Raw genomic sequence first — 13,285 nt, 5'->3', positions numbered from 1 at the left:
AGACGCCTGCCAGCCTGCCGGTGCCAGGTCCAGTGTCACACCCAGTGCCACTGGCAGCATTTTTTGGGGCTGCCCGCGCCGCATCCGCAGCGAGCGGTGCCAGGGGCGGGCCACGGGCGGCGCCAGGCGGAGCGGGACGCGGTGACCTCCCCAGCAAAGGGATCGGGACCAGGACCTCGTGCTCCCATGGGGTCTCCAGCCCAGTCCCTTGTCACTTGTCCTGAGTGCCAGCACTTGGTGTCCTGCTCCCCCTGGCCCAGCTCCATGGGTGGTGGAGGGGGTGCAGCGTTCCCGTCCTGCTCCAAGGGCTCTGAACTGGGTCCAGTGCTGGGATCCCAGTACAAGAGGGGCCTGCGAAGGCTGGGGGGAGCCCAGCGCAGAGCCCCCAGGGTGGCCCCATGGAGCCACTGGCCCCGGGTCACCCGGCGGGTCCCTGTCACCAGGAGTGGCAATTGCACCGTGCTCAGTTCCTTTGGGTTGGGTAGCGTAAACATGGCAGGGGGTGTTTGTTGGCTCCCAAACCCCTTCATGAGGCTGATCATGGACATCCCAGGCCCAGTGGTTCTGGACTGTGAGAGTGAAGCAGCCCCAGCCTGCTGACCCTTCCCGCACCCAGAACTGGAGATGTCACAGGCAGAAGCCCGGCTGGCCTTCCTGCTGGGTTAAGGCTTTGCACCCGTTGGGTGCAGGGTGCTGGCTGTGCAGAGAGTGAAACATTACAATTTTAGGTCAAATGGAGAAAGACGTGCTGTGCTACCAGTGCCTCTGGTGGGCACCAGCCCCACGGAGCCAGAGCCAGCGGCCGGCAGAGTCATTGCCGTGTGGGCAGACGAGCACCACGCAGGGAGGGCAATCGAGTTTTATGAAGCACATTTGGCTTAACGAGCTTCTCCGAGAGAGGTGGCGATCTGCACAGCCAGCGATGCCTCCTGGGCGCTGTGTTTCCTAATTACCATCAGCACGCAGCCAACATCACTCTGCGAACAGCCGCGCGTGCAGCCAGGGCCGCTGACGTTACGGGGCCTTTGCAATTGTTCCATCGCGCTCCCTGTGAGCGTCCCGAGTCCCAGACTGCCAAACCCATCACTGCCTGCAGCTGGGGCTTCGTTATTGCAGGCCCAGGATGTTTCTGGGTCAGAATCACTGCAAGCTTGTGCGCGGTCGCTGCAGTTACCTTGGAGCTGCCCTGGGTGCGATGGAAGGCAGCGTGCCGCTACAGCCGCTCCTCTTCCCTCCCAGGCTGTGCCCTGGGCGTCCTGACGGGGCTGTGTCCTGTGAATGTGCTTCGGGAGGCTGCAGGCAGCAACTCGGGGTGCTGGGGATGCTGAATGAGGTTGGCACTGAGGTGCTTGGGGAGCCGGCTGTGCTGGCATCTGGTGGCAGCTGGTGTGAGCAACACCAGGCATGGGATTCGGTACCACTTGAGAAATGGTGTCTGTGATCTGAGCAGTGTGACTGCTGGCTGCCCCAGCGCTGTTTTACCTTGTGCCGAATCACCAAACAAGCCCCCCAATGTGGTGGAGGGGGCAGCGCGAGCAGTGCCCCCGCTCCTCGCCCCGGGGCTGTGCTGAGCCGGGTGCCCCGCGCTGTGCCAAACACAAACCCTGAGCTACCACTGCGGAGCTCTGCGGAACAGCACGGCTTGGATTGCAGCCACAGCTCAGCAGAGTCCTCCTTCTGCCCAGGGCCCCCCAAAACCCATCCCAGACCCGCCGTGCCCTGCAGCACCGGCTGGCAGCAGGACCAAGGGGCTGGGGACAGAAGGCAGAGCTGGGGGGACCTGCAAGAAAGCAGCCTGGAGCCTCCTGCAGCCCTGCGGGGCCGGGTGGCACCACACGGTGTACCGGGGTGCCAGCAGGCAGCCTGGCACAGCCACAACCGCTGCCTGCAGCCCCCAGGCCCCCCTCACACTGCTCCACACCATGCCCGGTGCCAGTGGGGGCACGCTGTGGGGTGACACCAGCACCATGCTGGGCTCTGTGCCCACCGAGCCACCTGGGCACACGGCAGCCGTTGGCACCGGGACCCCCCCATTTCCCCATTTCCCCATTCCCCCTCCTGAGCCCCCCTCCCGCAGACCCCGGGCACGGGGTTCTCCTGGCACTCCAGCAGCCCTGGCGCAGGGCCCGGCGCCTGCCATGGCACGGGCAGAGGCGTTTGATCTTGGGGCGTGAAGGCAGCATGAGGGCGGGCAGCAGCAGCGCGCTCTGCACCCGCTGCCCCCGACACGGAGACACCCCCGGCCCCTCCGAGCAGCTCCGGGGCCCGCGGCCATGCAGTGTGCCTCATCTCCGCCTTGGCACCAGCACGGCCACCCCGTGCCCGGCGAGGACGACAGCAGAGGGGTGCCCGGCCCCCCCCGCCCGCCCCATCAAAGGCCGGCAGCGCTGGCCACACGCCGCTGCCTCCCCAAGTGCGTCGATGAGGCCGCCGCGCGTGATCCCTGTTTGCTTTGGGGCAGGGATGACATTTTCGGGCTGCTTGTGTTGTGCCTCCCCACGGACCCCTCCCTGCCCTCGCAGGGATAAAACCCCCGGGGCTGCCACCGACCGCCTGGAGCGTGGACACGAGCGCTGCTGCTGCTGGACACAGGTGAGCCCCCACAGCCCCCGCCTGCTGCACCCGGCTGCGCTCCCGCTCCTCTGCTCAGCCACAGGCCCCCAGCCCGGCCCCACAGCGGTCTGGGGTCCCCTGCAGACTGCACCCCCCATCCCTGCACCCCAAACCTGCATCCCTGCGCCCTGCAACCCTGTACCCGGCAACCCTGCAGCCTGCAGCCCTGCACCCCACAAACCTGCACCCCACAAACCTGCACATCACAGCCCTGTACCCCACAAACCTCCACCCTGCAAACCTGCACTCTTCATCCCTGCACCCCACAGCTCTGTGCACCAAAAACCTGCACCCCGCATCCCTGCACCCCGCATCCCTGCACTCTATATCCCTGCCCCCTGCATCCCTGTAACCCCACACCCCTGTAAGCTGCATCCTTGCACCTCTGTGCCCCAGCACTGCTACCCCACACCATCTGTAAGCTTCATTCCCGTGCCTGGCGTCCTTGTTCCCTGCATCCCCAAACCCACAACAAAGTGCCCTGATCCTCACACCCCGTGCTCCACACCCTGCCCTCCAGCATCCTTGCACCCCTGTAGCCCTGCACCCCACACCTTGCACCCTGCAGCTCACATCCTGCACCCCTGTAACCCTGCACACCCTGCAGCTCGTGTCCTACACCCCACATTTTGCATCCTGCACCCCCCACCTTGCATCCCTGAATGCCTGCGCCCTGCACCCACCCACACCACGCACCCCCTGCCCCCGCACCCTGCTCCCCACCCTGCACCCACGCTCCCTGCTCCCCCCACTCAACAGTGCCCACACCCGTGGTGCTGGGGTCCCCACACACCCCTGCCTGAGCCCCCGGCTCCAGGACAAAGAGAGGCTCCAGGCACAAGGGAGCCCCCCCCTGTGCCAGTAGGGGTGGGGGGCTCAGTCGAGGCAGCCCCCAGGAGCAGGGTGCTGAGGGGGCCCCGTCCCCGCAGTGGTGTCCTGCCAGGGAAGCGAGATGGCACCGACGTGGACGCCAGGGCTCTGGCTGCTGGGCTGCCTGCTGCTGGTCCCCGCGCTGTGGGGTGAGTGCCCCGTGCCCCCCCCGTGTCCCACTGTGCCCCCGCTGCCCCCCGCTGCCCCCCTCCTCACCCGGTGCCTCTGCAGGGCAGGATCTGTCCGAGCTGTCCGACTGCAGCCCGGGCTGGGTGCCCGTCAGCGGGGGCTGCCTCGGCTTCTTCCCCTGGGAGCTGAGCTGGAACAGGGCTGAGGTGAGTGATGCGGGCAGTGTGGGGGCTCTGCAGCCCTGGGGGGCCGTGTCACAGCACCCCGGGGCCACCCCATGATGGGGACCCTCTCCAAGGGCTCCCTTCCCTCACCGCACCGGGTGACACCGCGGTGGCACCGCTGCTCTGCGCCAAGGCTGCGGTGCCAGGCGCCAGCGTCCCCACGTCCCCACAGCCCCGGCACTGCTCCCACCGCCCTCCTCCTGGGGAGGTGGGGGCCAGGCTGACGCTGCCCTCCCCGCTGCAGGCCTTCTGCCGGCGCTTCGGCTCCAGGACCCACCTGGCCTCGGTGCACAGCGAGGAGGAGCTGCAGGCCGTGGCGGATCTGCTCTTCTCCCGCTCCGGCGACGCCAGCGAGGAGGAGCTGGACGAGGAGGTCTGGATCGGCCTCCACCGGCCTCTGCGGGTGAGCACAGCCCCGGGGAACGGCCCCAAACCCCCTCGTTGCCCCGAGGCAGCCCCGGGATGCTCCGAGGCTGGGGGTGCGGGGGGTCCCCGGGGGTCCCAGCACCGCCCTGTCCCCCCGTAGAGCCGCAGCTGGCAGTGGTCGGACGGCACGGCGGTGGCCTACAACTCCTGGCACCGGGCGTCCTTCACCAGGAGGAGAGCCTGCGCCGCGCTGCAGGACGCCACGGGTGAGCCCGGCACCGGGGCACCGACACCGGCGGCACCGACACCGGTGGCACCAACACCGGCAGCACCGGCTGAGCCCCGTGGCCTCGTGGCCATGGCCGGGGCAGCCCGTGGGTGTCTCGTGCGTGCACACACAGACACAGGCACACACACGCGCACACTCGTGCTGTGCACACACACGGCCACCTCTCGCTCCTGGTGCCCTGGGCTGGGCTGGCAGCTGCAGGACCTGGCCCTGCGCATGCCGGGGCACGGTGCCGGCTGCCGGCGGGGTGGGCTGTGAGGGGGGCTCACGGCGCATTTCCCTTCCAGATTTCACCACGTGGGAAGCAGAAGCCTGCAGCGACAGAAAACCGTTCATCTGCAAGTCCCTCTCCTAGAGCGACACGGCGCCCGCACTGCATGCAGTGCCCGCAGCACCCGCGGTGCCTGCAGTGCCTGCACCAACACCCCCTGCCCCAACACCCCCTGCCCACCCGGGCACAGCCTCAGGCCCCCAATAAAGGCCCTGAGCTCAGCCTGGTCTGCACCTGCGTGCACCTGCACATGGGGATGGGATGGGGATATGGGATGGGATGGGATGGGATGGGATGGGATGGGATGGGATGGGATGGGATGGGATGGGGATGGGATGGGGATGGGATGGGATGGGGATATGGGATGGGGATATGGGATGGGGATATGGGATGGGGATGGGATGGGAATGGGGACAGCACAGGGAGTCTCTGGGCAGCCCTGCAGCGCACTTCCCACCCCCATGGACCCCATGAGACCCCCACGGCCTCAGAGACCCGCAAGACCCCAATGGGGTTCCTGCAGACACAGAGGGACCCCATGGCCACGAGGGACCCCTGTGACCTCTCCTTGACCCCGCAGCCCCCATGCCCATGACCTCGGGTGCAGCCTGGCCCCGCAGTGGGGCAGCCCCCCCCCAGCCTGCAGCCCCCCAGGACACGAGGGAGCCGGGTGGCCGTGCCCGCAGGTCCCAGCCCCACGCAGGGCTGCAGGCACCGTTTGTTGTGCCGGGTGCCGTGGTAACGGGCAGGGGACGGGCCCGGGCTCCCAAACCCGGGCAGAGACTGGTAAGGGGCGACCCCTGCTCGGGCTGGGGGGGCTCCGACCCCAAATGCTAGGGCTGCATCCGTGGGGTGCAGGGGGTGCATCCATGGGGTGCAGGGGGTGCATCCTGGGGGTGCTGGGGCTGCACCCAGGGGGTGCTTGGGGAACATGCAGAGGGTGCTGGGGCTGAATTTGTGGGGTGCTGGGGGATTCATCTTGGTAGTGCTGGGGGCTAAATCCAGGAGGTGCTGGGTCCCGCTCCTCCTGGTTCAGTCCTGGGCTGCTGGGGCTCCCCTGGCACCTGGGGGTGATCCTGGGAGCAATCCCGGGGTCTCTTTCCCCAGGAGCCGGGGCACAGCCTCTGCTCAGCCCCACGGGTACCAGGGCTGGGGGGGGGAAAGAACCCAGAGCCCCCCACCCGCGGGGGCCATTGTGACAGCCTGGCTGTGCCCCAGGACCTGCGGGGGTGAGCCTGGCCCCGCTGCTGGGGGACAGGGACAGGGACGGGGACGGGGACACCGCACGGCACCCAGACGGGGGGCACCACTCCTGGGGAACCAGGACTCAACCGGGGGCTGCGTGGTGGAGAGGGGAGGGGGGGACACGTCCCTCGGTGAGACCCCCGAGGTGGCCACCCGCTGACGGGGCCGGGACCACCTCGCAGGGCTGGGCAGAGCCACGCGCCCACCATGTCGACCAGCGCCTGGGTGGGCACCTGGAGACCCCACCGCCCCCGCGGCCCCATCGCCGCCCTCTACAGCAGCCCCGGGCCCAAGTACGGGCTCCCCACCAATGTCGGTGAGTAGGGGGGGGACGGGAGGGTGCCGTGGGGCGGTGAGGGGACGGACGGGGTACCCCGTGCCCACCGTGCCCCCCGTGCCCCCCGTGCCCCGCAGGGTACCGGCTGCACGACCCGTCCCGGCACCGCGCGCCCGCCTACAGCTTCGGCGCCCGCACGGCGCAGCACCGCGACGACCGCTCCCCGGGGCCCGCGTACATGCTGCCCCCCAGGACCACCGCCAAGGGCAAGGATGGGATCCCCGCGTACTCCATCTACGGACGCCCCCGGGACCTGGAGCCTTTCCGGACACCGGGGCCAGGTGGGGAGCCCTGACGGTGCCGGAGGGTGGTGGTGGGGAGGGGGGAGGCAGGAGGGAGCCCCCTCCCCACGTGGCCGTGCTGCTGTCGCCCCGCTGCAGGCTGCTACTCGCCGGAGAAGGCAGGGAGATGGGCATTCCCCTCGCCGCCCGTCTACTCCCTGCGCTCCCGCACCAAGGAGTTCGCCAGCGACCAGACGCCGGGTACGGGAAAGGGGGTGGGCTGAGAGCCCCCATCCCCAGGGGGAGAGCCCCCCAACCCCGGGCTGAGACCCTGATACGTGAATTGAGCCCCCCCATCCCTGAGCTGAGCCCCCATCCCCAGGCTGAGCCTTCCCAACCCTGAGCTGAGACCCCCTTTCCTGCAACAAGCCCCCACCCCATCCTGAGCCCCCCCATGCCCATCCTGAGCCCCCCCAGCCACGAACCAATCCCCCATCCTTTGACTGTGCCCCCATCCCTGAACTGAGCCCCCATCCCCGGGCTGAGCCCCTCTGCCCCCCTCTCCCCCCGGGTCAAAGCCCACCGCCCACTACCCCCCGAACCCCCCCGGACCCCCTGACCCCCTCGCCCCCCCAGGCCCCGCCGCGTACCGCCTGCCCCCCATGCTGGGGCCCCGCATCGTCAGCAAGAGCACGGCCCCCAACTACTCCATGCCGGGGCGCAGCAACGTGGGCGCCTTCTACCAGGACCTGTGCAAGGTGAGGGGGGGGTCAGGGGGCACCGGGGGGGCACCGGGGAGGGGTGGGCAGCCAGGCATCACCACCCCCATGTCCCCACAGACACCGGGACCCTGCAACTACCGCGTGGTGGACGCCAACGTCTACAAGAGCCGCGCGCCGCAGTACAGCATGCTGGCACGCAACGAGCTGCCCGGGGACACCACCCTCAAGCCGGGACCCGGCGCCTACAGCCCCAGCACGGTGAGGACACGGCAGGGGGGGCACGGGACGGGGCACGGGGGGCAGCCCCCAGCCCTCGCCCTCGCCCTCACCCTCACCGCTTCGCCCCCAGGGCAAGCCGCAGGGGCTGACGTTCGGGATCCGGCACTCGGACTACCTGGCCCCGCTCATCGTGGACGTGCCCGACTAGGGGGGCGCGGGGGAGGTCGGCCTCTGATGGGAAAAGATCGGTGCCAAAAGGCTCGGCCGCTCGCCTCGTGTCTCAGCGCGTCAGCGGGACGGGGGCTGCGCCTGCCCCGTCTGGGCTGGGGCGAGGGGAGGGCTGGGGAGCAATGGGGGGGGCAGGGAGCAAGGGGGGGATTTGGAGAGCAAGGGGAGGTGGGGATCAAGGGAGGGGATCTCCAGTCCTACCATGCACAACGATGCCCTGGCCTGGCTGCTGCAACCCATCCCATTCTGTCCCTATCTTGTCCCATCCCATCCCATCCCATCCCATCCCATCCCATCCCATCCCATCCCATCCCATCCCATCCCATCCCATCCCCATCCCCATCCCATCCCCATCCCATCCCCATCCCAATTTCAATTCCAATCCCAATCCCCACCCCATCCCCACTCCATCCCCACCCCATCCCATCCCATCCCATCCCCATCCCATCCCAATTTCAATCCCAATCCCAATTTCAATCCCATCCCATCCCCATCTTCACCCCATCCCCATCCCAATTTCAATCCCAATCCCAATCCCCATCCCATCCCATCCCATCCCATCCCATCCCCATGTCCCCCCACATTCCATCTCCCTGTATCCCCTCATGCTCCCCAAACCCCCATGTCCCTCACGCCCCTTTACCCCCCCCAACCCCACAGCTGCCCCCCGCCACCCCTTGTCCCCTGCTGACCCCGGTGACGCTGCAGCCACTCCTGTCACAGCCCCACGGGTGCAGGCACCGCGGGCACGAGTGGGGCTGGGAGCGATCGGGTCTGGGCCGTGGCGCTGCCTCCCGTGCCCCGCGCCACCGCTGCGGCCGTGCCAAGGTCACCACGGCCCCATGGGGACAGGGAGGGGACACTCATCAGCAAGGCACTGCGGGACCGGGGTGCTGGGGGCGCCCTGGGTACCGCACCTCCCGTGGGGTGCTGTGGGCACCGTGGGACCCGTGGGCGCTGCACCCACCGCGGGTGCCGTGGGTGTGGAGGGTGCTGAGCCGCGCCCCGTGCCACGGCAGGCAGAGACACGCAGGGCCCTGCTCCTGCCCCGCGTCACCGTTGGGAACCGAAACACCGGGGGCAGCCAGGAAGGGACGAGGGCACCGGCCCCAGCCCCAGCCCCAGCCCCAGCCCCAGCTCTGCCACCTCGCTCCCTGCCCTGGGGACAGAGTCCAGTGCCCAAGGCGCCTCCGTGACGCGGGCACGGTGCCAGTGGCAGAGGAGCGGTGCCGGTGACAGAGGAGCGGTGCCGGTGGCAGAGGAGCGGTGCCGGTGGCAGGGGGGCAGCGATGGACGCCCCCCCGGTCTCGCTCCCGGCCCTCATCCGCAGGAAGCGTGACGGCGAGCGGCTGCGGGACGAGGAGATCCAGAGCTTCGTGCGTGGCGTGACCGAGGGCTCTGCGCAGCAGGGACAGATCGGTGCGGGCACAGTGGGGCTGGGGGGGCACTGCAGGGACCTGGAACGGGACCAGGGGGCTGGTGGCGGGGGGATGCTGCTGGCATGCATGGGGCAGGGGGCAGGTGAGGGGTGGGGGCAGCTGGGGCACGGTATGGGACATGGCATGGGGACGTGGTGGGGAATAGGGCACGGGGGGGGACACCCGGGGACATCCCTGGGGAGGACACAGCCAGGGGACCTGGCACAGGGACACGGCCAAAGGCAGCTGGGGCACGGCAGGGCTGGGGGGACACGGGCTGGGGGGACACTGGGGGGACGTGGAAGGGATGGGGAGGGCAGGGGGGGCTCCTGGCATGGGGATGCAGCAAAAGGGAGCGGGACACAGCGGGGGGACGTGGCTGGGGGCACTGGGGGCTCCCAGGTGGGGTCACTGGGGACACTGGGGGCTCCCACGCGGGGTCACTGGGGTCCCCCCCCTGCCCCCAGGTGCCATGCTGATGGCCATCCGGCTGCGGGGCATGGACGCGCAGGAGACGCTGGCTCTGACGCGCGCCATGGCGGCCTCGGGCCGGCTGCTGGCCTGGCCGCGGGGCTGGCGGGGGCGGCTGGTGGACAAGCACTCCACCGGCGGCGTCGGGGACAAGGTCAGCCTGGCCCTGGCCCCGGCCCTGGCCGCGTGCGGCTGCAAGGTGAGCGGGGACGGGGACGGGGACGGGGACGGGGACGGGGATGGGGATGGGGATGGGGATGGGGATGGGGATGGGCAGCACCGCAGGGTCCCCGCCTGCGCCCACCCTCCTGCACCCACAGGTGCCCATGATCAGCGGCCGCGGGCTGGGGCACACCGGGGGCACGCTGGACAAGCTGGAGGCCATCCCTGGCTTCTGCGTCTCCCAGAGCCCTGAGCAGGTGCGGGGGGACACGGGATGGGGATGGGGATGGGATGGGGACACAGAATGGGATGGGGACAAGAATCAGTGGCCACGCTCACCCTGCCGGTCCCACTGGCACGGGGCCGCTCCATTCCCATTTGGCTGGAGCCCAGGCTCTGCCTGCGGGGGCAGCTGCCCCTAACCCCCGCCGTGACGGGTGGGTGGTGCTCTGGGGTCACCCCGGTGCTCACAGACCCCACTGCTCCACGCACACTGCACCAGGGGTGGCCCACAAGGGGACAATGGGGGGAGTGGGGAGGGGCACAGGGCCAGGGGGGCACAGAGCAGGACATGGGACACTGATGGGATGTGGGATGTGCTGATGGGTTTTGGGATGTGCTGATGGGTTTTGGGATGCCAATAGGGTGTGGGATGCCAGTGGGATGCAGGAAGCTGACGGAATGTGGAAGGGATGCAAGATGCCAACGGGATGCGGATGGGATGTGGGATGTGGATGGATGTGGGATACCGATGGGATGCGGGATGCTGAAGGGTCTTGGGATGTGGACGAGGTGTGGGATGATGAGACAGACACGGGAATCAGAGGGGATATGGGATGGTGATGGGACATGGGACACTGATGGGATATGGGGTGCTGGTGGGACCCGGGTGGGATATGGGGCAGGGATGTGGAGGAGGATGGGGGCTGGATGCGGGATGCAGGACCCCGATGCCCCCGGCCCCGCAGATGCAGAGCATCCTGGAGCAGGTGGGCTGCTGCATCGTGGGGCAGAGCGAGGAGCTGGTGCCGGCCGACCGGGTGCTGTACAGCCTGCGGGACGTCACCGCCACCGTCGACAGCCTCCCCCTCATCACAGGTACCGGGGGGCTGTGGGATGGGACCCCCCCCGTCCAACCAGGACCCTGGGAGTGGGCGCGGGGCTGGGGCTGTGGGGCTGGAACTGCTGCGACCACGCGGCCGCCCCGTCCCCAGCCTCCATCCTGAGCAAGAAGGCGGCGGAGCAGATCTCGGCGCTGGTGCTGGACGTCAAGTTCGGGAGCGCGGCGCTGTACCCGACCCTGGAGAGTGCGCGGGAGCTGGCACAGAGCCTGGTGAGACCCCCCAGGGCACCCCCCCGGGGACAGCGCTGGGGCCGGTGCCCCCAGCCCGGTGGGTGCCGGGGCCACGTGCAGCCCCCCCGCGACGCCCGGTGCCCCCGCGCAGGTGGCGGTGGGCGAGGAGCTGGGCATCCGCACGGCCGCCGTGCTGAGCAGCATGGACCAGCCCCTGGGGCGCTGCGTGGGCAACTCGCTGGAGGTGCTGGAGGCGCTGCAGTGCCTGGAGGGACGCGGCCCCGATGACCTGAGGGAGCTGGTGACGGTGCTGGGTCAGCACGGGGACAGGGACGGGGACGGGGACGGGGATGGGGATGGGGTGGGCACTGCCCAAGGGCACCCACGAGCCCCCTGCCCCAGCCCTGCACCCATGCACAGACCCCATGTCCCCCCTTCCCTGTGCCCCACACACAGCCCAGGCCCCCAACCCCATCCTGTGTCCCACCCCCCGGTCCTGTGCCCCCACCCCGTGCCCCATGCCCTGAGCCCTCCGCCTCCTCCCCAGGTTGCTGCTCCCGGTCCCCGTCCTCCCCACACCCCCACCCATGTCCCCTGCCCCTTGTCGCCCCCCACCCACCGCCCCCAGCCCCCAGGCTCCCCCCACTCATCCCTGGGGGGCTGCTCCCGGTCCCTGCACCCTTGAGGGGGGGTAAGCACAGGGGTCCCAGCGCCGTGCCGTGTCCCACAGGAGGGCTGCTGCTGTGGCAGTGCGGGATGGCCCCGACAGCAGAGCAGGGCCAGGAGCTGCTGGCGCGGGCGCTGGACGATGGCTCGGCCCTGCGCACCTTCCAGGCCATGCTGGGGGCGCAGGGGGTGCCCCCCGACACCGCCCGCCTGCTCTGCGCGGGGACCCCCCAGCAGCGCCGCCAGGTCCTGGGGCAGGCGGGCACCCGCGAGGAGCTGCTGGCGCCCTGCGAAGGTGAGGGGGGGGCCGGGGGTCCCGGCCGGCACCCTGCGACCCCATGCACAGCCCCGTGCCCCCTGCCCGTGCCCTGATCCCCAGACCCCCAGCACCACCCCTGTGGGCACCACGGGGTGCTCAGCCCCCTGCCGAGCCCCAGATCCCTGCATCCCAGTGACCCCCCCACTGCTCAGCACCCCCACGTCCCAGTACCCCCCCCCCCAGCTCCCCACCACCCCGGTGCCCGGTGCCCGGTGCCGTCGGTGACACTGCTGCTGGCGCAGGCAGGGTGCAGGGGATCGAGGCGCTGCCGCTGGCCCGCGTGCTGCACGAGCTGGGGGCCGGCCGGACGCGTGCGGGGGAAGCCATCAACCCCCGCGTGGGCGCCGAGCTGCTGGTGGCCGTGGGGCAGCACCTGCGGGAAGGTAAGGGGGCCATGGGGGGGTGACAGCGGGGGCGTGGGGACCCCATCCCTGCGCCCCCATCCCTGCGCCCCATGCCCTGCATCCACGTGCCCGCAGGGGAGCCCTGGCTGCGGCTGCACCACGATGGGGGGCTGAGGGCTGAGCAGCGCCAGGCCCTGCAGGACGCGCTGCTGCTGGGCACCGGCACCGGCACCGACACCACCGGCACCGCCGTGTCCCGCATCGCCGAGACCGTGCTGCCCCGTGGTGCGCCCTGACTGCACACGGGGATGGTGACGGTGATGGTGATGGTGATGGTGGTGGTGGTGGTGACGATGATGATGATGGTGATGGTGATGGTGATGGTGATGATGGTGATGGTGATGATGAGCAGTTGACTTGTGGAAAACGTCCCCCAGCGTCAGTAGGACTGTGTGCTCGGTGTGTTTACCCGGCACTGGGCAGCACGGGGGTGCTCCCACCAAAGCCGTGCCCACCCGACGCGGCAACGTGCCCTGGCTACGTGCATTAAAGCTCCATAGGCATGGCGTTTCCCAACGCGCCTGTAGATACTCACAACCTGTCCCCGCTTCACATTAAATTAATCCCAGAACTCGTTTCCATCAGCCCCTCCCGGTGGTGGTCGCTGGGGGCCATGGGGATGAAGGCCGATGCCTCCTCTTCATCACCGCTGGCTGCCCCCTGCCTGTGTGCAGGCTCAGCTGCTCCTCGGCTCCTGTCCCACCCACCGGGTCGGTCTCAGCTGTTTTTTGGGACAGGTTCCCCGTTTTTGTCAGGAACCATCCCCTGTGAGGGGCCCCGAGACGCCTTGTTTTGGTGAATCTGCAGGGCAGTAAGC

At 69.5% G+C, this 13,285-nt stretch overlaps 2 protein-coding genes across 2 annotated transcripts; both read left to right on the top strand.

Annotated features, from left to right (window-relative positions):
• The first annotated feature begins 5,533 nt into the window (after positions 1-5,533).
• Positions 5,534-7,775, top strand: CIMAP1B (ciliary microtubule associated protein 1B). The gene is made up of 7 exons (XM_084491631.1): positions 5,534-5,548; positions 6,190-6,323; positions 6,422-6,625; positions 6,725-6,826; positions 7,202-7,323; positions 7,405-7,545; positions 7,637-7,775. Exons 2-7 carry the CDS (start codon positions 6,215-6,217, stop codon positions 7,712-7,714), a joined length of 756 nt encoding a protein of 251 aa, XP_084347757.1. The 5' UTR covers positions 5,534-5,548; positions 6,190-6,214; the 3' UTR covers positions 7,715-7,775.
• A 1,149-nt stretch (positions 7,776-8,924) lies between these two features.
• TYMP (thymidine phosphorylase) lies at positions 8,925-13,005 on the top strand. Its single transcript, XM_084529385.1, has 9 exons — positions 8,925-9,153; positions 9,620-9,822; positions 9,944-10,042; positions 10,754-10,883; positions 11,000-11,118; positions 11,231-11,393; positions 11,810-12,040; positions 12,307-12,447; positions 12,544-13,005. The coding sequence occupies exons 1-9, from the start codon at positions 9,024-9,026 to the stop codon at positions 12,702-12,704; spliced, it is 1,377 nt and encodes a 458-aa protein (XP_084385511.1). The 5' UTR covers positions 8,925-9,023; the 3' UTR covers positions 12,705-13,005.
• The last annotated feature ends 280 nt before the right edge of the window (positions 13,006-13,285 follow it).

The sequence above is a fragment of the Aythya ferina genome (genome assembly GCF_964211825.1).
Source record: "Aythya ferina genome assembly, chromosome: 1".
NCBI classification, from domain to species: domain Eukaryota; kingdom Metazoa; phylum Chordata; class Aves; order Anseriformes; family Anatidae; genus Aythya; species Aythya ferina.
This window is presented reverse-complemented; position numbering and strand designations above follow the sequence as displayed.

Excerpts from the sequence above, each read along its gene's own strand:
- TYMP (XM_084529385.1), top strand. The coding sequence starts at position 9,024 with ATGGACGCCCCCCCGGTCTCGCTCCCGGCCCTCATCCGCAGGAAGCGT. Across the intron at positions 10,884-10,999 it reads CAGCCTCCCCCTCATCACAG|CCTCCATCCTGAGCAAGAAG; the intron begins GTACCGGGGGGC and ends CCCCGTCCCCAG. Across the intron at positions 12,448-12,543 it reads GGGGCAGCACCTGCGGGAAG|GGGAGCCCTGGCTGCGGCTG; the intron begins GTAAGGGGGCCA and ends ACGTGCCCGCAG.
- CIMAP1B (XM_084491631.1), top strand. The coding sequence starts at position 6,215 with ATGTCGACCAGCGCCTGGGTGGGCACCTGGAGACCCCACCGCCCCCGC. Across the intron at positions 6,324-6,421 it reads CGGGCTCCCCACCAATGTCG|GGTACCGGCTGCACGACCCG; the intron begins GTGAGTAGGGGG and ends CGTGCCCCGCAG. Across the intron at positions 6,626-6,724 it reads TTTCCGGACACCGGGGCCAG|GCTGCTACTCGCCGGAGAAG; the intron begins GTGGGGAGCCCT and ends GCCCCGCTGCAG.